The sequence below is a fragment of the Salvelinus fontinalis genome, chromosome 19 (genome assembly GCF_029448725.1).
Source record: "Salvelinus fontinalis isolate EN_2023a chromosome 19, ASM2944872v1, whole genome shotgun sequence".
In the NCBI taxonomy this organism is placed as follows: domain Eukaryota; kingdom Metazoa; phylum Chordata; class Actinopteri; order Salmoniformes; family Salmonidae; genus Salvelinus; species Salvelinus fontinalis.
Window position 1 is genome coordinate 21,718,983 of NC_074683.1, and position 24,544 is coordinate 21,743,526.

At 45.4% G+C, this 24,544-nt stretch overlaps 1 protein-coding gene across 1 annotated transcript in view; it reads left to right on the forward strand.

Annotated features, from left to right (window-relative positions):
* The first annotated feature begins 394 nt into the window (after positions 1 to 394).
* The window catches only part of LOC129816487 (ephrin type-A receptor 6-like), a 256,812-nt gene continuing 232,662 nt past the window's right edge, over positions 395 to 24,544 (forward strand). Inside the window, exon 1 of the mRNA XM_055871028.1 lies at positions 395 to 1,132. Coding sequence (XP_055727003.1) covers positions 1,054 to 1,132 — 79 coding nt within the window. The 5' untranslated portion in view covers positions 395 to 1,053. The remainder of the gene's footprint in view (positions 1,133 to 24,544) is intronic.

Consider the following 24,544-nt stretch of genomic DNA (forward strand, 5'->3'; position numbering starts at 1 on the left):
AATTTGCATTATAAACTTGAAGTCACCTTCACAGTACATCTTGAAGTCACTTTTACAGTACATTTACTGTAAGCCTACATTAACGTAACCTACTGTGAAAAGTTGTGCCCTGACCTTCCAAATTGATTTTCCAAATGAAAAAAGGTTGTAGGCCTAGGCATAGCTGATGTCGTTTAAAATGGGGGAATATATATATTAATTTGCCATTTAGGATAGGCCTACGCTCCACATTATACTGCATATTAAAATTCCTTCCACAAAGATAATTTACAATCCAAGTCTACCTGGAATAGCAGTAACAGCACTGGCCATCGATAACCTGAAGAAATGCTGAGGCACAGCTGGATAACACACACAAGTTGCTGGCTGCCATGCACACTGCCGTTGTGTTGTCAGCTAACACCCTCTAGCGCCGGGAGCCCTGCACAGATGCTGTCTTTCTCTCCACTCTGTCGTTAACGGGAGTTTTACGGTTGTCTGTTGCAGCAGTCAGTACGGGCTGGCACGGAACGGGCTACAGAGGCACTACGCGTGCTCACACTGACCAACTGATACCGCGCCACTTGAAGTTCGGAACTTTCTGTCACGAAACACATCCTGGCGTCTTCCATTTACCCCATGAAGGAACCACGCATGCATTTGGATGAAACTAGGGAATAAGATAATGCAGCTGATGAGGAATGTTTGATTAAATGTCTTGTCAAAACAGTGAAATACAGTAGGCTCCGACACGGAACGCAAAGTTTTCATGACCTAGTATTTAGTCGTTGAGCATTGCTCTAGGAATATTGTGAGCCTACATTTCGTCTTGATGTTAGTTTTTGCCGCGGTGTGAACTTCACCAACCTTCCTCAGCTCTCCGCCGGGTCATGCGACGGATTTCTTCCAGTACAGCCGTCTGTCAGCGCTTTCCAGTGGGGACTGGATGTGAGGAGGGTCTGGGGAGAGGAAAGACGCTGCGCTTGGAATCTAAAGGCACTTTGTGACCAGGTTTCTTCTCTTGGATAGTCTCCTGCTCGGCGCGGTGCTGGGCAGCCTGTGGATGGTACAGAAATGACATTAGGAGAAAAACTCTGCCTCGTTTTCCTCTTTCTGCGGATTGTCTTCACCCCTTCCAGCCACGGCAATCAAGGTGAGAGATTTTATCTGCGCTTGACTTTGGAGAACACGTGTAATATTATCCTTAAAATTAGTTGACATGTCACACTTGTGAAACGTGTGTCGCAGATGCTTTCCTCATTCCACCCGCGCCAAAATGTAGCCAGAACACAGTAGCCTAAATCAAAGATTACAGTTGATCAATAGCCTATACATACTTACTGTCAGCCTAAATTAGGCACGGTCAATAACATAAATCAGTAGCCCTACATTCTTACTCGAGACCAGCACGCGTGTTTTTCCAAATGCGTGTCTGCGTTTATAATAGCTTTAAAATAGCACGCAGTTTGATTTTGAATCAATGTGAACTGACGGCTAATCAACCGTTCATCTTGTGTTGAAAAAAAGACTGGGAGGACAAATACCTAACCGTAAATAACGCACGGAGCACTTTTTTTCTGCGCAACGGACGCAGGCAGGACGGTGAGAAGTTGATAACCTGAGGTGGCAAATCAGTTAGGCTGCTTATCTACGTCCTTCAATTACAAGAACAATACATGGTTTCACATGAGATTCACAAATTGACAATACTTATCCAGTCAAAAATAAGCCCAGTTATTTGTAAAAGCAGTGGCTTGATTTAATTTTGTAGAGACTGAGGTTAAACATTTATTTGAGGCCATACTAAACCTTAAAACTATACAGATTCCTTGGTCCAGGCAGATTGATTGTCTCAGGTAAATTGAGCCCTCAGCAGGCTTTTGGATCCCATTACTGTTCCATTCTGCTACATTGACCTGCTGCATTACTGCAAACCCAATATGAATCACACCAGATAATGAAATCACCCTTTGGTTGCCTTTAGAGGTGAATCTATTTACTTTCTCTGTTGATATGATGTTGTCTCTGCTCAGCTGCTGAATGTGGTTATAGAAGCTCAGGTGTGTGTGTGTGTGTGTGTGTGTGTGTGTGTGTGTGTGTGTGTGTGTGTGTGTGTGTGTGCTATCCCTCAGGTTTAAAATAGTCCTATTGATTCTACAGGGACACAGGGATGTGGCCCCTAGGTTATATGTTATTGTTCTCCCAGTTCAATAAAAAGGAAACTACTCCCTCTTCACCCAGGCAGGTGCTACATAAAAGCCCCAGTGTGTGTTTGTGCTGCTGTCACAGATTGAATGATGATTGAGTTGATGAGTGGTGTGTCAGCTTTCCAGTCAGCTCTATGAGTCTCTCACATTGACTTCTGGGGTGTTGTATTAGGATGTTTCCAGCCTCTGTCCGTGCTGCTGACACCATTTCTCTGCACTGTGTGGGGGTGGGTGTGCCTGAGTGGGGCTGTTTGTGGGTGTGCCTGAGTGGGGCTGTGGGTGGGTGTGCCTGAGTCGGGCTGTGGGTGGGTGTGCCTGAGTCGGGCTGTGGGTGGGTGTGCCTGAGTGGGGCTGTGGGTGGGTGTGCCTGAGTGGGGCTGTGGGTGGGTGTGTCTGAGTCGGGCTGTGGGTGGGTGTGCCTGAGTGGGGCTGTGGGTGGGTGTGCCTGAGTGGGGCTGTGGGTGGGTGTGCCTGAGTGGGGCTGTGGGTGGGTGTGCCTGAGTGGGGCTGTGGGTGGGTGTGCCTGAGTGGGGCTGTGGGTGGGTGTGCCTGAGTGGGGCTGTGGGTGGGTGTGCCTGAGTGGGGCTGTGGGTGGGTGTGCCTGAGTGGGGCTGTGGGTGGGTGTGCCTGAGTGGGGCTGTGGGTGGGTGTGCCTGAGTGGGGCTGTGGGTGGGTGTGCCTGAGTGTATGTGTATGTGTGACATCCAGATGGATGTGTGTTTCTCACCTGTTGTAGTTGGATTAGAGGCCTTAAGACATGTCACACTTCATCAGAATACAGCTCTACAATGTTGTTTTTACTCTGCTAGACAAACGGCATTATGCTTTTAAAACCCATGTGTCAAATGTTGTATATTGCTTTGAACCGGGCGAAGCCGAGCGCTGTAGATTGGGGATTTCACAGGCAGAATTGGGCCTGATGTCAGCTGAGAGGAGAACAATGAAAACCAATCAGTGTCCTCCTCCCTGGCTAGGAGAAGCTGAATGCAGCATGTCAGACTGGTGTTCTGCAGGGATGTAAAGAGTTATTTATCTGTGTTTTAACAGCTAGGCTGCCAAAAACACATCCCTGCAGAACACCAGAGAAACATGCAGCTCCAACAAAACTTCCACTCAAAGAACAATAACAGTGAGTACTGTATAGAGAAATCTGAAACACACTGAAAGAACAATAACAGTGAGTACTGTATAGAGAAATCTGAAACACACTGAAAGAACAATAACAGTGAGTACTGTATAGAGAAATCTGAAACACACTGAAAGAACAATAACAGTGAGTACTGTATAGAGAAATCTGAAACACACTGAAAAAACAATAACAGTGAGTACTGTATAGAGAAATCTGAAACACACTGAAAGAACAATAACAGTGAGTACTGTATAGAGAAATCTGAAACACACTGAAAGAACAATAACAGTGAGTACTGTATAGAGAAATCTGAAACACACTGAAAGAACAATAACAGTGAGTACTGTATAGAGAAATCTGAAACTTGGCAGTGTTTGTGTAGTAGGGCTTAGTTAATAAGGATTGGCTAAATTAAATAAATTGCAGAGATTCTGAGAATAATTTCAGTCCATTGTACAACAATAGCACAACAATGTCCCCAAACTAACGTGTTGATCCTTTTAAATGAGGCAGGAGATCCCCTGGTTCACTGGCTCCTGCTTTGCTGCTGGGCCCAGACACCCCTCCAATCTCTCATTAAAACAAGACAAATATCCCCACAAGGACATTTAATTCCCATTTTATCTGATCTTATTTTAGCATTTTGGTGTCCATAAGGACAGGTCTCCATCCCAAACTACTAAACCCCATCCTTGAATAACTTGTGTTGTCAGTGCATTCATCAAAAGCCTGTTTCAGTGGCGCCACCTGCAGCTGGGTCTGCATGGAATCTAGGCGGGAGATGGTATAACTAACTAAACAGGGTCAGAAATATTTACCTCAATGGTAATGTTTGGATAGGATATACCATAAACTGGTCTTAGATCTGTGATTAGGGTCTAGGTGTGATATGTGATCTGGTAGTGAATGGGTAGATGGTCTGTTGAGATGGCTTCTCCTCTGTTTGACACACATACTGTACATTCCTCTTGTTCTAACACTATGACCATCCAACCCTGATGTGTCAGTGAACGGCCCTTTAATGAAAGGTTGCTGCAAGTCTCTTTGTCTTGCCTGTGTCAAGCCTGTCGTGTAACTGTCATTCAGGGTCAACACGGTGTTATGAAGCCATTGCATTCTTCACACAATCTTTCTATTCTGGACAAATCAGAACTGTAACCGTCCCTCACAGTAATGCTTCATCTGCTACTCTGTGGTAAATTCTCATTAAAAGACCTGAACGTATCTCAAGGTGCTAACTCCCTCAGCTTGTCTGTGCTGTAGATACTCCCTCAGCTTGTCTGTGCTGTAGATACTCCCCTCAGCTTGTCTGTGCTGTAGATACTACCTCAGCTTGTCTGTGCTGTAGATACTCCCCTCAGCTTGTCTGTGCTGTAGATACTCCCCTCAGCTTGTCTGTGCTGTAGATACTCCCCTCAGCTTGTCTGTGCTGTAGATACTCCCTCAGCTTGTCTGTGCTGTAGATACTCCCTCAGCTTGTCTGTGCTGTAGATACTCCCTCAGCTTGTCTGTGCTGTAGATACTCCCTCAGCTTGTCTGTGCTGTAGATACTCCCTCAGCTTGTCTGTGCTGTAGATACTCCCTCAGCTTGTCTGTGCTGTAGATACTCCCCTCAGCTTGTCTGTGCTGTAGATACTCCCCTCAGCTTGTCTGTGCTGTAGATACTCCCTCAGCTTGTCTGTGCTGTAGATTCTCCCCTCAGCTTGTCTGTGCTGAAGATACTCCCCTCAGCTTGTCTGTGCTGTAGATACTCCCTCAGCTAGTCTGTGCTGTAGATACTCCCCTCAGCTTGTCTGTGCTGTAGATACTCACTCATCTTGTCTGTGCTGTAGATACTACCTCAGCTTGTCTGTGCTGTAGATACTACCTCAGCTTGTCTGTGCTGTAGATACTACCTCAGCTTGTCTGTGCTGTAGATACTACCTCAGCTTGTCTGTGCTGTAGATACTCCCTCAGCTTGTCTGTGCTGTAGATACTCCCTCAGCTTGTCTGTGCTGTAGATACTCCCTCAGCTTGTCTGTGCTGTATATACTCCCTCAGCTTGTCTGTGCTGTAGATACTCCCTCAGCTTGTCTATGCTGTAGATAGTCCCTCAGCTTGTCTGTGCTGTAGATACTCCCTCAGCTTGTCTGTGCTGTAGATACTCCCTCAGCTTGTCTGTGCTGTAGATACTCCCCTCAGCTTGTCTGTGCTGTAGATACTCCCTCAGCTTGTCTGTGCTGTAGATACTCCCCTCAGCGTGTCTGTGCTGTAGATAATCCCTCAGCTTGTCTGTGCTGTAGATACTCCCCTCAGCTTGTCTGTGCTGTAGATACTCCCTCAGCTTGTCTGTGGTGTAGATACTCCCATCAGCGTGTCTGTGCTGTAGATAATCCCTCAGCTTGTCTGTGATGTAGATACTCCCCTCAGCGTGTCTGTGCTGTAGATAATCCCTCAGCTTGTCTGTGCTGTAGATACTTCCTCAGCTTGTCTGTGCTGTAGATAATCCCTCAGCTTGTCTGTGCTGTAGATAATCCCTCAGCTTGTCTGTGCTGTAGATACTCCCCTCAGCTTGTCTGTGCTGTAGATACTCCCTCAGCTTGTCTGTGGTGTAGATACTCCCATCAGCTTGTCTGTGCTGTAGATACTCCCTCAGCTTGTCTGTGGTGTAGATACTCCCATCAGCGTGTCTGTGCTGTAGATACTCCCCTCAGCGTGTCTGTGCTGTAGATACTCCCCTCAGTGTGTCTGTGCTGTAGATAATCCCCTCAGCGTGTCTGTGCTGTAGATACTCCCCTCAGCTTGTCTGTGCTGTAGATACTCCCTCAGCTTGTCTGTGCTGTAGATTCTCCCTCAGCTTGACTGTGCTGTAGATACTCCCTCAGCTTGTCTGTGCTGTAGATACTCCCCTCAGCTTGTCTGTGCTGTAGATACTCCCCTCAGCTTGTCTGTGCTGTAGATACTCCCGTCAGCTTGTCTGTGCTGTAGATACTCCCCTCAGCTTGTCTGTGCTGTAGATACTCCCCTCAGCTTGTCTGCGCTGTAGATTCTCCCTCAGCTTGACTGTGCTGTAGATATTCCCGTCAGCTTGTCTGTGCTGTAGATACTCCCTCAGCTTGTCTGTGCTGTAGATACTCCCTCAGCTTGTCTGTGCTGTAGATACTCCCTCAGCTTGTCTGTGCTGTAGATATTCCCGTCAGCTTGTCTGTGCTGTAGATACTCCCTCAGCTTGTCTGTGCTGTAGATACTCCCTCAGCTTGTCTGTGCTGTAGATACTCCCTCAGCTTGTCTGTGCTGTAGATACTCCCTCAGCTTGTCTGTGCTGTAGATACTCCCGTCAGCTTGTCTGTGCTGTAGATACTTCCCTCAGCTTGTCTGTGCTGTAGATACTCCCTCAGCTTGTCTGTGCTGTAGATACTCCCTCAGCTTGTCTGTGCTGTAGATACTCCCTCAGCTTGTCTGTGCTGTAGATACTCCCTCAGCTTGTCTGTGCTGTAGATACTCCCTCAGCTTGTCTGTGCTGTAGATATTCCCGTCAGCTTGTCTATGCTGTAGATAGTCCCTCAGCTTGTCTGTGCTGTAGATATTCCCGTCAGCTTGTCTGTGCTGTAGATACTCCCCTCAGCTTGTCTGTGCTGTAGATACTCCCCTCAGCTTGTCTGTGCTGTAGATACTCCCTCAGCTTGTCTGTGCTGTAGATACTTCCCTCAGCTTGTCTGTGCTGTAGATACTCCCCTCAGCTTGTCTGTGCTGTAGATACTCCCTCAGCTTGTTTGTGCTGTAGATACTCCCTCAGCTTGTCTGTGCTGTAGATACTTCCCTCAGCTTGTCTGTGCTGTAGATACTCCCCTCAGCTTGTCTGTGCTGTAGATACTCCCTCAGCTTGTCTGTGCTGTAGATACTCCCTCAGCTTGTCTGTGCTGTAGATACTCCCCTCAGCTTGTCTGTGCTGTAGATACTCCCTCAGCTTGTCTGTGCTGTAGATACTCCCCTCAGCTTGTCTGTGCTGTAGATATTCCCGTCAGCTTGTCTGTGCTGTAGATACTCCCCTCAGCTTGTCTGTGCTGTAGATACTCCCCTCAGCTTGTCTGTGCTGTAGATACTCCCCTCAGCTTGTCTGTGCTGTAGATACTCCCCTCAGCTTGTCTGTGCTGTAGATACTCCCTCAGCTTGTCTGTGCTCTAGATACTCCCCTCAGCTTGTCTGTGCTCTAGATACTCCCCTCAGCTTGTCTGTAATGTAGATACTCCCTCAGCTTGTCTGTGCTGTAGATACTCCCCTCAGCTTGTCTGTGCTGTAGATACTCCCTCAGCTTGTCTGTGCTGTAGATACTCCCCTCAGCTTGTCTGTGCTGTAGATACTCCCCTCAGCTTGTCTGTGCTGTAGATACTACCTCAGCTTGTCTGTGCTGTAGATACTCCCCTCAGCTTGTCTGTGCTGTAGATACTCCCCTCAGCTTGTCTGTGCTGTAGATATTCCCGTCAGCTTGTCTGTGCTGTAGATATTCCCGTCAGCTTGTCTGTGCTGTAGATACTACCTCAGCTTGTCTGTGCTGTAGATACTCCCTCAGCTTGTCTGTGCTGTAGATACTACCTCAGCTTGTCTGTGCTGTAGATACTCCCTCAGCTTGTCTGTGCTGTAGATACTCCCTCAGCTTGTCTGTGCTGTAGATACTCCCTTAGCTTGTCTGTGCTGTAGATACTCCCTCAGCTTGTCTGTGCTGTAGATACTCCCTCAGCTAGTCTGTGCTGTAGATACTCCCCTCAGCTTGTCTGTGCTGTAGATACTCCCCTCAGCTTGTCTGTGCTGTAGATACTCCCTCAGCTTGTCTGTGCTGTAGATCCTCCCTCAGCTTGTCTATGCTGTAGATAGTCCCTCAGCTTGTCTGTGCTGTAGATACTCCCCTCAGCTTGTCTGTGTTGTAGATACTCCCTCAGCTTGTCTGTGCTGTAGATAATCCCCTCAGCTTGTCTGTGCTGTAGATACTCCCGTCAGCTTGTCTGTGCTGTAGATACTCCCTCAGCTTGTCTGTGCTGTAGATACTCCCCTCAGCTTGTCTGTGCTGTAGATACTCCCCTCAGCTTGTCTGTGCTGTAGATACTCCCCTCAGCTTGTCTGTGCTGTAGATCCTCCCGTCAGCTTGTCTGTGCTGTAGATACTCCCCTCAGCTTGTCTGTGCTGTAGATACTCCCGTCAGCTTGTCTGTGCTGTAGATACTCCCTCAGCTTGTCTGTGCTGTAGATACTCCCTCAGCTTGTCTGTGCTGTAGATACTCCCCTCAGCTTGTCTGTGCTGTAGATACTCCCTCAGCTTGTCTGTGCTGTAGATACTCCCTCAGCTTGTCTGTGCTGTAGATACTCCCCTCAGCTTGTCTGTGCTGTAGATACTCCCTCAGCTTGTTTGTGCTGTAGGTACTCCCCTCAGCTTGTCTGTGCTGTAGATACTCCCCTCAGCTTGTCTGTGCTCTAGATACTCCCCTCAGCTTGTCTGTGCTGTAGATACTCCCTCAGCTTGTCTGTGCTGTAGATACTCCCCTCAGCTTGTCTGTGCTGTAGATACTACCTCAGCTTGTCTGTGCTGTAGATACTCCCCTCAGCTTGTCTGTGCTGTAGATACTCCCCTCAGCTTGTCTGTGCTGTAGATATTCCCGTCAGCTTGTCTGTGCTGTAGATATTCCCGTCAGCTTGTCTGTGCTGTAGATACTACCTCAGCTTGTCTGTGCTGTAGATACTCCCTCAGCTTGTCTGTGCTGTAGATACTCCCTCAGCTTGTCTGTGCTGTAGATACTCCCTTAGCTTGTCTGTGCTGTAGATACTCCCTCAGCTTGTCTGTGCTGTAGATACTCCCTCAGCTTGTCTGTGCTGTAGATCCTCCCTCAGCTTGTCTATGCTGTAGATAGTCCCTCAGCTTGTCTGTGCTGTAGATACTCCCCTCAGCTTGTCTGTGCTGTAGATACTCCCTCAGCTTGTCTGTGCTGTAGATACTCCCCTCAGCTTGTCTGTGCTGTAGATACTCCCGTCAGCTTGTCTGTGCTGTAGATTCTCCCCTCAGCTTGTCTGTGCTGTAGATACTCCCCTCAGCTTGTCTGTGCTGTAGATACTCCCCTCAGCTTGTCTGTGCTGTAGATACTCCCCTCAGCTTGTCTGTGCTGTAGATACTCCCCTCAGCTTGTCTGTGCTGTAGATCCTCCCGTCAGCTTGTCTGTGCTGTAGATACTCCCCTCAGCTTGTCTGTGCTGTAGATACTCCCCTCAGCTTGTCTGTGCTGTAGATCCTCCCGTCAGCTTGTCTGTGCTGTAGATACTCCCTCAGCTTGTCTGTGCTGTAGATACTCCCTCAGCTTGTCTGTGCTGTAGATACTCCCCTCAGCTTGTCTGTGCTGTAGATACTCCCTCAGCTTGTCTGTGATGTAGATACTCCCTCAGCTTGTCTGTGCTGTAGATACTCCCTCAGCTTGTCTGTGCTGTAGATACTCCCTCAGCTTGTCTGTGCTGTAGATACTCCCTCAGCTTGTCTGTGCTGTAGATACTCCCCTCAGCGTGTCTGTGCTGTAGATATTCCCGTCAGCTTGTCTGTGCTGTAGATACTCCCTCAGCTTCTCTGTGCTCTAGATACTCCCTCAGCTTCTCTGTGCTGTAGATACTCCCTCAGCTTGTCTGTGCTGTAGATACTCCCCTCAGCTTGACTGTGCTGTAGATACTCCCCCCAGCTTGTTTGTGCTGTAGATACTCCCCTCAGCTTGACTGTGCTGTAGATACTCCCCCCAGCTTGTCTGTGCTGTAGATACTCCACCCAGCTTGTCTGTGCTGTAGATACTCCCCTCAGCTTGTCTGTGCTGTAGATACTCCCCTCAGCTTGTCTGTGCTGTAGATACTCCCCTCAGCTTGTCTGTGCTGTAGATACTCCCTCAGCTTGTCTGTGCTTTAGATACTCCCCTCAGCTTGTCTGTGCTGTAGATACTCCCCTCAGCTTGTCTGTGCTGTAGATACTCCCTCAGCTTGTCTGTGCTGTAGATACTCCCCTCAGCTTGTCTGTGCTGTAGATACTCCCCTCAGCTTGTCTGTGCTGTAGATACTCCCCTCAGCTTGTCTGTGCTGTAGATACTCCCCTCAGCTTGTCTGTGCTGTAGATACTCCCTCAGCTTGTCTGTGCTGTAGATACTCCCCTCAGCTTGTCTGTGCTGTAGATACTCCCCTCAGCTTGTCTGTGCTGTAGATACTCCCCTCAGCTTGTCTGTGCTGTAGATACTCCCCTCAGCTTGTCTGTGCTGTAGATTCTCCCTCAGCTTGTCTGTGCTGTAGATACTCCCTCAGCTTGTCTGTGCTGTAGATACTCCCTCAGCTTGTCTGTGCTGTAGATACTCCCTCAGCTTGTCTGTGCTGTAGATACTCCGTCAGCTTGTCTGTGCTGTAGATACTCCCTCAGCTTGTCTGTGCTGTAGATACTCCCTCAGCTTGTCTGTGCTGTAGATACTCCCCTCAGCTTGTCTGTGCTGTAGATACTCCCCTCAGCTTGTCTGTGCTGTAGATACTCCCTCAGCTTGTCTGTGCTGTAGATACTCCCTCAGCTTGTCTGTGCTGTAGATAATCCCCTCAGCTTGTCTGTGCTGTAGATACTCCCTCAGCCTGTCTGTGCTGTAGATACTCCCTCAGCTTGTCTGTGCTGTAGATACTCCCTCAGCTTGTCTGTGCTGTAGATACTCCCTCAGCTTGTCTGTGCTGTAGATACTCCCTCAGCTTGTCTGTGCTGTAGATACTCCCCTCAGCTTGTATGTGCTGTAGATACTTCCCTCTGCTTGTCTGTGCTGTAGATACTCCGTCAGCTTGTCTGTGCTGTAGATACTTCCTCAGCTTGTCTGTGCTGTAGATACTCCCCTCAGCTTGTCTGTGCTGTAGATACTCCCCTCAGCTTGTCTGTGCTGTAGATACTTCCTCAGCTTGTCTGTGCTGTAGATACTCCCCTCAGCTTGTCTGTGCTGTAGATACTCCCTCAGCTTGTCTGTGCTGTAGATACTCCCTCAGCTTGTCTGTGCTGTAGATACTCCCTCAGCTTGTCTGTGCTGTAGATACTCCCCTCAGCTTGTCTGTGCTGTAGATACTCCCCTCAGCTTGTCTGTGCTGTAGATACTCCCTCAGCTTGTCTGTGCTGTAGATACTCCCCCAGCTTGTCTGTGCTGTAGATACTACCTCAGCTTGTCTGTGCTGTAGATACTCCCCTCAGCTTGTCTGTGCTGTAGATACTCCCCTCAGCTTGTCTGTGCTGTAGATACTCCCCTCAGCTTGTCTGTGCTGTAGATACTCCCCTCAGCTTGTCTGTGCTGTAGATACTCCCTCAGCTTGTCTGTGCTGTAGATACTCCCGCAGCTTGTCTGTGCTGTAGATACTCCCTCAGCTTGTCTGTGCTGTAGATACTCCCGCAGCTTGTCTGTGCTGTAGATACTCCCTCAGCTTGTCTGTGCTGTAGATACTCCCCTCAGCTTGTCTGTGCTGTAGATACTCCCTCAGCTTGTCTGTGCTGTAGATACTCCCCTCAGCTTGTCTGTGCTGTAGATACTCCCCTCAGCTTGTCTGTGCTGTAGATACTCCCGCAGCTTGTCTGTGCTGTAGATACTCCCCTCAGCTTGTCTGTGCTGTAGATACTCCCTCAGCTTGTCTGTGCTGTAGATACTCCCTCAGCTTGTCTGTGCTGTAGATACTCCCTCAGCTTGTCTGTGCTATAGATACTCCCCTCAGCTTGTCTGTGCTGTAGATACTCCCCTCAGCTTGTCTGTGCTGTAGATACTCCCTCAGCTTGTCTGTGCTGTAGATACTCCCTCAGCTTGTCTGTGCTGTAGATACTCCCCTCAGCTTGTCTGTGCTGTAGATACTCCCCTCAGCTTGTCTGTGCTGTAGATACTCCCCTCAGCTTGTCTGTGCTGTAGATACTCCCCTCAGCTTGTCTGTGCTGGAGATACTCCCTCTGCTTGTCTGTGCTGTAGATATTCCCGTCAGCTTGTCTGTGCTGTAGATACTCCCTCAACTTGTCTGTGCTGTAGATACTCCATCAGCTTGTCTGTGCTGTAGATAATCCCGTCAGCTTGTCTGTGCTGTAGATACTCCCCTCAGCTTGTCTGTGCTGTAGATACTCCCTCAGCTTGTCTGTGCTGTAGATACTCCCCTCAGCTTGTCTGTGCTGTAGATACTCCCTCAGCTTGTCTGTGCTGTAGATACTCCCCTCAGCTTGTCTGTGCTGTAGATGCTCCCTCAGCTTGTCTGTGCTGTAGATGCTCCCTCATTTTGTCTGTGCTGTAGATACTCCCTCAGCTTGTCTGTGCTGTAGATACTCCCTCAACTTGTCTGTGCTGTAGATACTCCCTCAGCTTGTCTGTGCTGTAGATACTCCCCTCAGCTTGTCTGTGCTGTACATACTCCCCTCAGCTTGTCTGTGCTGTAGATACTCCCCTCAGCTTGTCTGTGCTGTACATACTCCCCTCAGCTTGTCTGTGCTGTAGATACTCCCTCAGCTTGTCTGTGCTGTAGATACTCCCCTCAGCTTGTCTCTGCTGTACATACTCACTTCCTATCATTTGATCACAGAGCTTTGTTTATACAACCAAATCAATCTCCCCACGTCCCTTTTCATCTCTCAAAATGTTCTACTACAGCTGCTATTTACTGCCAAAGTGAATGGTTAAGGTGAGGGTTAACTGATTAATGGTTAGGGTTGGCAAATGGATCCTAGATTGATCCACTAATGTCACTCCACACACCTGGTTTAACAGACAGGCCCCAGGGACCAGCGTTTCCATGCTAGAAAACAGATTCATAAGCAGGCCCTGTAATGTTCTATTAATACCCCACTAGAAGTCCTCTGGGAACACTGCTGCTCTAGGCGGGGTCCTACAGGTCCCACTGGCTACTGGGAATAAACTACACTACACTATGACAGAGGCTGTTATAGAACACACACACACACACACACACACACAGACACAGACACACACACACACACACACACAAATTACACGCAGAAACACACATTAACATATTTTCATAATGCATATCTGTACAGAAGAGAGGAATAAAACATTCCAAACATTTATGAATAAAATCTTGAACTCCTATGCCATTATCCAGCTTAGCGCAACCATCTGCCCTGGTGTAGTACATGGCACATGCTGGATAGGCCTCAGGGGAGAATCATAAAATTCAAGGCCTGGCTTTCAATAGCTACCAGTCAGACCAGGCTAAGCCAAGAGCAGTCGGTTTGTGGTTACACTGAGATGGGGTTGAGATCATTGTAGGGTTGAGTTGCAGAAAGTGTGATGAATATGGCCAGTGGTTAAATATAGATTTACACTGGATGAGAAATAGATATTCTACGCACACACACACAAACAGTGCCAGTGGTTAGGAAGGTATTGATTCCTAGTGTAATTAGTCCTGTCCCCAGTTGTCCTCCTGTTGACCAGCCCATTATAATAGTGTCCATTAACATCACTGTGTTACTGTGTTACACTGTTAATTACTGGCACTACACGCGCTACACAAGCAGCAACGGAGCATCATACAAGGTCCGTTCCAAAAATTCAGCTGTACAATGTACGTAGAACTAAGCAGAGTGTGACGCAAACAGAGCTGCGTTGCTCCGTTTGCGTCGTGTGTAGAGCCCTTTAGATAAGCCTTCTCCTGGACTAAAAAGCAAGGGCAAGCAGCAAGGAAAAGTGCTTTTTAGTCCACTATTGATGGATTAGCTGCCAGACTACAGTGTTTTCGCTGTGAACTAACAAACAACTTCCTGCTAAAAAGTTGGAAAAAATTATGAGATTTGCATTATTTAGTGTTTTTATTTGCATTTATATAGAGCTTTCCTTAAGGCTCAGTGCTTTGCAGTGTATTGAGGTATCACCCTATCCCTGAACAATAAAGAAATTAAGAAAAGGATTTCACCTAGGAAGCTCATAAGACATAGCATTTCTCTCCCTCTCCTCTCTGTCTTCTTCTCTCTCTTTCTCTTCTCTCTTTCTTTTCTCTCCCTCTCCCCTCTCTGTCCTCTCTCTGTCCTCTCTCTTCTCTCTCTTTCTTCTCTCCTCTCTCTTCTCTCTCTTTCTTCTCTCCTCTCTCTTCTCTCTCTTCTCTCTCTTTCTTCTCTCCTCTCTGTCCTCTCTCTTCTCTCTCTTTCTTCTCTCCTCTTTCTCTTCTCTCTTTCTTTTCTCCCCGTCTCCCCTCTCTGTCCTCTCTCTGTCCTCTCTCTTCTCTCTCTTTCTTTTCTCCTCTTTCTTCTCTCCTCTCTCTTTGCTCTTTCTTTTCTCTCCCTCTCCCCTCTCTGTCATCTCTCTGTCCTCTCTCTTCTCTCTTTTTCTTCTCTCCTCTTTCTCTTCTCTCTTTCTTTTCTCTCCCTCTCCCCTCTCTGTCCTCTCTCTGTCCTCTTTCTTCTCTCCTCTTTCTCTTCTCTCTTTCTTTTCTCTCCCTCTCCCCTCTCTGTCCTCTCTGTCCTCTCTCTTCTCTCTCTTTCTTCTCTCCTCTTTCTCTTCTCTCTTTCTTTTCTCCCCCTCTCCCCTCTCTGTCCTCTCTCTGTCCTCTCTGTCCTCTCTTCTCTCTTTTTCCTCTCTCCTCTTTCTCTTCGCTCTTTCTTTTCTCTCCCTCTCCCCTCTCTGTCCTCTCTCTTCTCTCTCTTTCTTCTCTCCTCTTTCTTCTCTCCTCTCTCTTCGCTCTTTCTTTTCTCTCCCTCTCCCCTCTCTGTCATCTCTCTGTCCTCTCTTCTCTCTTTTTCCTCTCTCCTCTTTCTCTTCTCTCTTTCTTTTCTCTCCCTCTCCCCTCTCTGTCCTCTCACTGTCCTCTTTCTTCTCTCCTCTTTTTATTTTCTCTCTCTCTTCTCTCTCTGTGTGCTCCAGTAACATTGTAGTCCTGTGTTTTTCCTTGTGATATCAGTCATGTATTTATAGTATGACATTTCTATATTGGTATTATAAAGGTTAGGAATAAACTGTTTATTTTGTATTATTTCTTTACTTGAAACACTGACATTTCACTAGCAGCAGTATGGCTTGTTTTGACCATTCTTTCACTTATACATGCTGTACATATGAAGTGGCCTGTCCTCGTCCTGGAGAGCTACTGAACGGGATGTGCAGGCTTTTTCTCCTACCCTACTCTGCTGCATACAATATAGTGCTGCATTTCATATAGTATAGCTTTCATTTAGTACAGCTTATCAAGCTGTGTACATAGCAGATTTTCCATTATCATGCTGTACATACAGTACCTTTTCATGTTACCATTAATATACAGTAGCCCAGCTGGACTTCCTATGGCATCAATATGTTCCCAACAGGTTCTGATATACCCCACACCTCCTCCTCCTCCTCTGCCATCTCCTCCACTTCCATCCCTTTATTTCATATATGTGAATGAGCGCTCAGGGGAGGCTGATGAGACCAGCATTTCATTTGTTTAACCCTTTACACTCTTGTGAATTGGCCTATATGGATAGGGAAAAGTTTAAATGTTTCTTCCAGAAGAAATATGAAAATCTTACACATAAGCATGGTAGCGGTTGAAAGGGAAGAGTTTGGAGATTATGGGGAAATTATTAGACCAAAGTTGAGGACAACAGGTCACTTGACACAAGACTGAATCCAAACATTACACTAGATTTTATGTGCATTTTACATTTACTGTACTTTTCGCCGCATTTGTTAATGAAATCTGAAAGACTGGATACATTTAGTAACACGATAAGAATATTCCTGGAAAATGTGGGTTAGGTGCAACATAAGACAAGAAAATTACAAGGGTTTGAGTGAGAGAACTAACTGGTGTCTCCACACACCTCTCCAAAGTGTGCACAGTTCCTACAGTAAGTAATTTCAATGCAGATTTATGACTCTATAAGGTGCTTTTATGAGCTGTTTCGAACACAACCCCGCATCCCCGCCATCACAAAAGTATTGTTGTTATTTACGCAATCCAAAAACGGGCCATACTAAATCACAATCTGGGTCAGGTGGGCATAATTTGAAAGCTTGTTCTATTGTCAACATGACTAGCTAAGTTATAAAATATGGTCTTACAGTGTTAGGCTTTCACAAAGCAATTCCAAGAAACAGTCATTTTATTTTGGTGAGCATAGAAAGGAGTTGTGTGCATACAGGTGCGTTTTCTGTGGAAATGTTGTTCACAATAACACAAACAGGCTCATACCGTTTAGAACAGTCCAGGGTATGACACAGTGGCGGTCGATGCTGTTTAAGATGAGGTAGGATGATCTTTTTTACGAGCATGGCCTTACTTCTATTACAGCATATTGCATGACTGTCATTCATGTTCCATTCACCCAGCTCAATGTAACATCAATACGTTTAGGCAACTACATGATACTCACATTGTCCCTATAGCCATCATGAGGTTGCTACAACCTAGCCTGTGAAAGAAAGTTGTCATGACTATCCTGTGACGATCCGAATGGGTCAGATCAGCTTGGCAACGGATGAAAGTAACCTGACATTCTCTCACCCACAGAAGAGGGGAGAAGGGAGCTGGGCCGGTTTGACAGCTCATACCCTGTCGTAAATTAATTAAAGGAGAGGAGATCTAGGGTCTCCCTCTTCAAAATCTCACAGAGGAATGTGCTTCGTCTACATAGAGGTTTCCTACCAAAACTGTAACATGTTCTACAGAAAATACTGGAAAAATATTACTAACATAAGAACGTGGGGAATGGTCAGTGGTGAGTTATAGAAAACTAATGTCATATGGGTTGTTATTTTGTGATGCCATTAAAAATGTTATGAAGAAATACTAACTTAAATTATATACACTACATGTATGAAGTCTCCATCCTTAACGCTGTATATGAAATATAAAAATCATGAAACTATGTTTGTTAAGATAAGAATGTGATTTTAGGAGCCATAAGAGAAATTGTCTCCTATAAACTGTGCACAGTAAGTAGCCACGCTCCGGGAGAGGTCAGAGAGCGTCTCAGCCTGACGGAACTGTCCTTGTCTCTCAGAGTGCATAAAAGGACTGGTAAAGAAATTAACATTAGACCAGAAAAGCGTGAAGTGGTAGCTACACATTTGAAATGGTTGGAACTTTGAACCTCAACATGAGGTGAAGAAAATAAACTAATCTCCCAGACCAGAGAGGTGAGTAGAGCTGAAGCTCACGTCCAGAGTGGATTGAACCCTGAATACCAACACGATTTGGAGAAAACTTCCCTCTCAGACAATCACTGGTACAGCTGATTTTAGCTGTTCTAAGTAAAATATCTAGAAAAGTGAATTTAAGTGGGACCATCCTACTACTGTTCTCAAATCAACATATTCTACTACTCGTCACCAATGGGAACCGTCGACAGGGCTGGCTAGCCTATCTTCCAAGGAGCATCTTCCAGAGTGAACAACAACGAAAGAGGTGGCAGGGGTGAACGACCCCTTTTGGACAATCAAAGCCTTACAAGCGTGCTGCGGAAAGGCCAACAACCTTCCTAAGAAGGACTGGTTCCGATAGAGTTAAACGGTGAACGAAAGCATTCACACGTAAATACATTCATGAGTTCTTACTCCAAATGGGCTGCGGTTTGTGTGCAAACTATATGATTACTGTGAGAATAGTTTCTAAAATGTGTCAACGATAAGTGTCTCTCTTTCTCTTCCTTTCCATGGCATTGTGTAAAAATCCACCATATTGTGTCAGTCCACTAGGGACCTTTTCCTATTGTTTTAAGTGTGTATGTTTGTTCTGTGTTACCATTTAGTTAGCTAGTAAATAAATAATTCAACCAATGTGTGTAGTACTGAATCATAAGTAAGGCTGGGGTTTTTGCAGATCCAAGGTTACGACTGTTCAGAATTATGATATGAGGTTATTATTAATAAGTTGACGGTTTTATGGATGTGATAGGTAAAGACCTTTTAGAGTTTAACTTGGGAGATGGTAAATCTTTAAACAACCGCTCTCGTGGTGCCCCAAATTCCTATTGAGTTAATTGTTACATGATTAATTTAATTGGGTAACAATTAAACATAGTTGATTAGATAAGTAACAGTCATCAGATTAATGAAAGTAAAGTCACAACAAAGTTTACAACGTAGGTGCACAGGTAGAGAGAGAAATTTGAATAATCAAGGTAGAAAGTGACACATTCAATACCACCTTGCACACTCTTGCCTGCATCTAGCTGATCTAGGGTGTAATCATTAGTCCAACAGTTCCAAACGAGAGTTTCTATTGGATAAATTCAGGTATGTTTATCCCCATTTCGTAGACCTTCGTTGGAAAACAGTGTGTTTTAATCAATTATTTGGTGACAGGAATATATTTACTATCGTTTTATCTAAAATGGTTAACTTTCTTAAAATTGTATTATTTTTATGAAATTCACTGAGGAGGATGCTCCTCCCCTTCCTCCTCTGAAGAGTCTCCACTGGTATGACTCCATGTCATCTTGTAACTGTACATCAAACATTGTGATCATAAACTGTAACGGTGGTTCTCCTCCTCTTCAACCGAAAAGGAGGAGTAGTGATTCGACCAAGGCGCAGCGGGTTGTGAATACATAATTTTAATTAACAAGACGGAAAAACACGAAACGAAATACACTTGAATGATTAACAAAATAACAAAACGGAACAGACAGACCTGGACATGGAACTTACATAAAACACGAAGAACGCAGGAACAGGGAAAATAGACTACACAAAATGACGATGTACAAAAACAAACCGAACAGTCCCGTATGGTGTGACAAACACTGACACAGGAGACAACCACCCACAACGAACACTGTGAAACAACCTACCTAAATATGACTCTCAATTAGAGGAACGCCAAACACCTGCCTCTAATTAAGAGCCATACCAGGCAACCCTAAACCAACATAGAAACAGACAACATAGAATGCCCACCCAAACTCACGTCCTGACCAACTAACACATACAACAAACTAACAGAAATAGGTCAGGAACGTGACATAAACATTGGGACTGTATATGACATGAGTTTTAGGAAATGGAAATGTGAAGTGCAGATTTGGACTCAAGGTTGTTTGGCTTGCTTGTATGACAACAAACAAGTATTTATTATAATCCTTAACACCTCATCTTTCAAAGACATTGAGTCCTTTTAAGTTACAGCATTTCTCTCACTCGGACAACAAAGAATGTGCAAAAGTTGACCAATTAGCGGAAGGGATGGGGGCAAGTTCAAAACGGCTGTCAATCAAAACCCATACAGCGCTGTGAATGCAGAGCCTGAGCTCTGGTGTCATTTTATAGCATATTACTCTACATCCACTGATTTCCAATTCAGGCGCTTATCAGTGCCCAAATCTGCCATTTTCAACCCGTATAAAGGTACGAGTGTAAAGGGCCACACAAATATACCAACGTTTAACATTTTAGCACTCCAGTGTTATGGATGTGTGAGAGCAGTCAGCCATCTCACCGCGACACTGCCAAAGAAACTATTATGTATGGCTGGCGGAGAGAAGCATAGATTAACCTGCTGCAATCTCTGTCTCTCTCTCTGTCTGCGACAGTATTGAACCTTGCAGACACAACACTCCAATTATGGTTTTCTGTAACTGATCATATTATATACGTTGAGGTATAGAATTATTGGATCCATTGAAAAAACATGTAATTTGAATTGAAGAGGGCAGTCCATAAGCACAGACAAAGGACATCAAGGATCTGGAAAGATTCTGTATGGAGGAATGGTCTATGATCCCTCCCAAATAAACTCAGCAAAAAAAGAGACGTCCCTTTTTCAGGACCCTGTCTTTCAAAGATAATTTGTAAAAATCCAAATAACTTCACAGATCTTCATTGTAAAGGTTTTAAAACTGTTTCCCATTCAATGAACTATAAACAATTAATGGACATGCACCTGTGGAATGGTCGTTAAGACACTAACAGCTTACAGACGGTAGGCAATTAAGGTCACAGTTATGAAAACTTAGGACACCAAAGAGGCCTTTCTACTGACTCTGAAAAACACCAAAAGAAAGATGCCCAGGGTCCCTGCTCATCTGCGTGAACGTGCCTTATGCATGCTGCAAGGAGGCATTAGGACTGCAGATGTGGCCAGGTTAATACATTGCAATGTCCGTACTGTGAGACGCCTAAGTGCTGTGGTCTGGCCACAGCACTGTTTCAGGAACATTGAAGTTTTTAAATGACATCCACTGTGCTCTTGATAAGAAGTTACATTGTGTGTTTGTTTTTATTGATTTGTCGAAGGCTTTTGACACCGTGGACCATGCTGTGTTAGTGCAAAGGTTAAAATGTTGTGGAATTACTGGTCATGCTCTAGATTGGTTTATGAATTACCTATCAAATCGTACACAATGTGTAATGGCGAATGGTTGTAAATCTGAGTCCATAGACGTGTGCTCAGGTGTTCCGCAAGGTTCTATTTTGGGCCCACTGTTGTTCATTTTTGAATATCAACAACATTGAGGAGCTTATTGAAACAGCGGATGTTCATTTTTATGCAGATGATACTGTTCTTTATTCAAGTGGTTGTAGTTTATCTTTAGCTTTTGAAAATGCCCAAAGAGCATTTAACATCATACAACAGAATCTGTATGATTTAAAGCTGATTCTAAATTCGGGTAAAACAAAATGCATGTTATTTTTAAATGCCAGGCATGTAACAAATCATGTCATTGCTACATTGGCTAGACATACTATAGAGCAAGTTAAAGTGTACAAATATTTGGGTGTGTGGGTTGATGATAAGCTGAGCTTCACTGTGGATGTAGAGAACCTGATAAGGAAGCTCAAGCTGAAAATAGGATTTTATTACCGGCACAATGCTTGATTTTCTTTTGAGCCCATCAAGGAGCTGGTACGCTGTACATTACTGTCGGTTTTAGATTAAAGTGATGTTATATATATATATATGCAGGCCTCAGCCACTACCCTGAGAGCACTTGATTCAGTGTATCATGCAGCCCTCAGGTTCATTACAAATCAGAAACGTCTAACACATCATTGTGATCTCTACAGCGCTGTTGGCTGGTCGTCATTGACCTTGCGTAGGCTTAAACACTGGTATACACTGATTTAAAGGCCATATTGGGTAAAATGCCATTTTATCTCTGTTCTTTTTTAGTCAGGTCAGTAAATAAATATAATTTACGGTCCCATTCTGATTTGCTTCTAACAGTACCAAAAATTAGAACAGGACATGGTAGAAATAGTTTTAGTTACTTAGCTCCGTCGTCCTGGAATTCTGTCATGAACATTTTAAATTCTGATGATCTAGTTTCGTTGGTGGAGTTTAAACACTTGATCGATGTATATATCATAGAAGAGTGTAATTGTTTTTAGGCCAGCTGTTTTTAGTCAAGACGTTTGTGTTTTTAATGTACAATGTTTTTGTTCTACTGTATGTGTGTTTATAGTTTTGTTTAATGTTCTGTTAGTGTATTGTTGTTTTGTCTGAAACGTTGTTCCCTCTGCTGCTATTGGACCAGGTCTCTCTTGGAAAAGAGATGTTATCTCAATGAGAATAAACCTGTATAAATAAAGGTAAAATAAAAAAATAAGACAACACTACAGGGAGACAGGACAGGAAGCTGATCGTCCTCGCAGTGGCAGACCACGTGTAACGACACCTGCACAGGATCGGTACATCCGAACATCACACCTGCAGGTACAGGATGGCAACAACAACTGCCTGAGTTACACAAAGGACGCACAATCCCTCCATCAGTGCTCAGACTGTCCGCAATAGGCTGAGAGAGGCTAGACTGAGGGCTTGTAGGTCTGGTGTAAGGCAGATCCTCACCAGACATCACCGGCAACAACGTCGCCTATGGACACAAACCCACCATCGCTGGACCAGACAGGACTGGCAAAAGTGCTCTTCACTGATGAGTTGTGGTTTTGTCTCCCCAGGGGTGATGGTCGGATTCGCCTTTATCGTCGAAGGAATGAGCGTTACACCGAGGCCTGTACTCTGGAGCGTGATCGATTTGGAGGTGGAGGGTCTGTGGTCTGGGGCGGTGTGTCACAGCATCATCGGACTGAGCTTGTTGTCATTGCAGGCAATCTTAATGCTGTGTGTTACAGGGAAGACATCCTCCTCCCTCATGTGGGTACCCTTCCTGCAGGCTCTTCCTGACATGACCCTCCAGCATGACAATGCCACCAACCATACTGCTCGTTCTGTGCGTGATTTCCTGCAAGACAGGAATGTCAGTGTTCTGCCATGGCCAGCAAAGAGCCCGGATCTCAATCCCATTGAGCACGTCTGGGACCTGTTGGATCGGAGGGTGAGGGCTAGGGCTGTTCCCCCCCAGAAATGTCCCAGAACGTGCAGGTGCCTTGGTGGAAGAGTGGCGTAACATCTCACAGCAAGAACTGGCAAATCTGGTGCAGTCCATGAGGAGGAGATGCACTGCAGTACTTAATGCAGCTGGTGGCCACACCAGATACTGACTGTTACTTTTGATTTTGACCCCCCCTTTGTTCATGGACACATTATTCCATTTATGTTAGTCACATGTCTGTGGAACTTGTTCAGTTTATGTCTCAGTTGTTGAATCTTGTTGTTCATACAAATATTTACACGTTAAGTTTGCTGAAAATAAACGCAGTTGACAGTGAGAGGATGGTTCTTTTTTTGCTGAGTTTAGTTCTCCAATCTCATAAAACATTTGAGAAAAAGGCTCAGTATCATTGCTTCTCAAAGGGAGGTGGTGCTGTATTGGAAACGGGTCAAAATGATTGGCACCCCTATCTTTACATTTAAAAAAAAACATATTACTTGTGAAACAAAATCTCTTTAGCATGTAATATAGTTCAGTATTTATTTTTATTTTATTCTGTATTTTTTTGGTTCATCTTCATCAAGGGATCCAATAATTCTGGAATTCACTGTATATTGTATGGACTGTGTTTTCTTTTAAACTATGTATTTGCACTGTCTCACTTAGCATAGATCATACAGTAATTGCCCTACAGTATACAGGAAAATCATCGAACACACACATACTAAACTCTGGCCCAGAGTTCTACGCTACCTGCTGGCTTGTTTGATAGATACAGCTTTTTGGCATAGTAGCAGAGAAGCTTCAAGTATCCCTAAATGCCTGCGTTCTTGGTACCTGCTTTCAATGTTTTTCTTGCCACTGTGCTTTTGTTGACGTAGATAAATTCATCCATCCCTATCCTGGGTGCTCTCCATACCGTAACACTGGTGGTTGTGCCACAGCTCCTGGCTTGATCCAGAGCAGATGGTTTATTGTCTGTCACTGCTGTGTGGGCGGCTGCTCTGGGGATAGCTTCTGGGGGGCTAGCTGCTGGGGGGCTGGCTGCTGGGGGGCTGGCTGCTGGGGGGCTGGCTGCTGGGGGGCTGGCTGCTGGGGGGCTGGCTGCTGGGTGGCTGGCTGCTGGGGGGCTGGCTGCTGGGGGGCTGGCTGCTGGGTGGCTGGCTGCTGGGGGGCTGGCTGCTGGGGGGCTGGCTTCTGGGGGGCTGGCTGCTGGGGGGCTGGCTGGCTCACAGGGGACTGGGGAATGGCGGACGCAGTGAAAAGAGCCTTTAGTTTATTATGACCAACACATATGTGTCAGCACACAGACATCTTACAGCCTGCACCACACACACTGACAATACACATACAAGCTCATAAACTGGTTGGACAGTTTCTGTCAGAAATGCTCTGTCAAATACACTGGCTTGACACTCATGCATTGGAATTCTCTCTTTTCTACTAGTGTATGATATTAATATTAGTGATGCACCGATATTACATTTTTGGCCGATACCGATATCCGATATTACATTTTTTTGTGGCCTTTTAAGCATTCTAGTACAGTTTAATAGTTAACACATACACATGGACTCAGCAGAATAAGGCACTGCATCTCAGTTGAAGAGGTGTCACTACAGTCCCTGGTTTGAATCCAGACTGTATCATATCCGGCTGTGATTGGGAGTCCCATAGGGTGGCGCACAATTGGCCCAGCGTCGTCCGGGTTTGGCCGGGGCAGGCCGTCGTTGTTAATAAGATTTTGTTCTTAACTGACTTGCCTAGTTAAATAGAGGTTACACACACACACACACTGACCAAAAAGTTATTTTGTTGGCATTTACTTATGTCCCCATTACCAGTAAAACATAATCAAAACCTATTTCTTTCACTTACTTGCTGTGCTGTTTCGTTGTTCATTTGTTCAGTCGTTTCATTCTCAACCAGGATTTCTATGGAACGTCATTTGGGTATTTGCGTGTGAAATAACACTATTTGATGAGAAA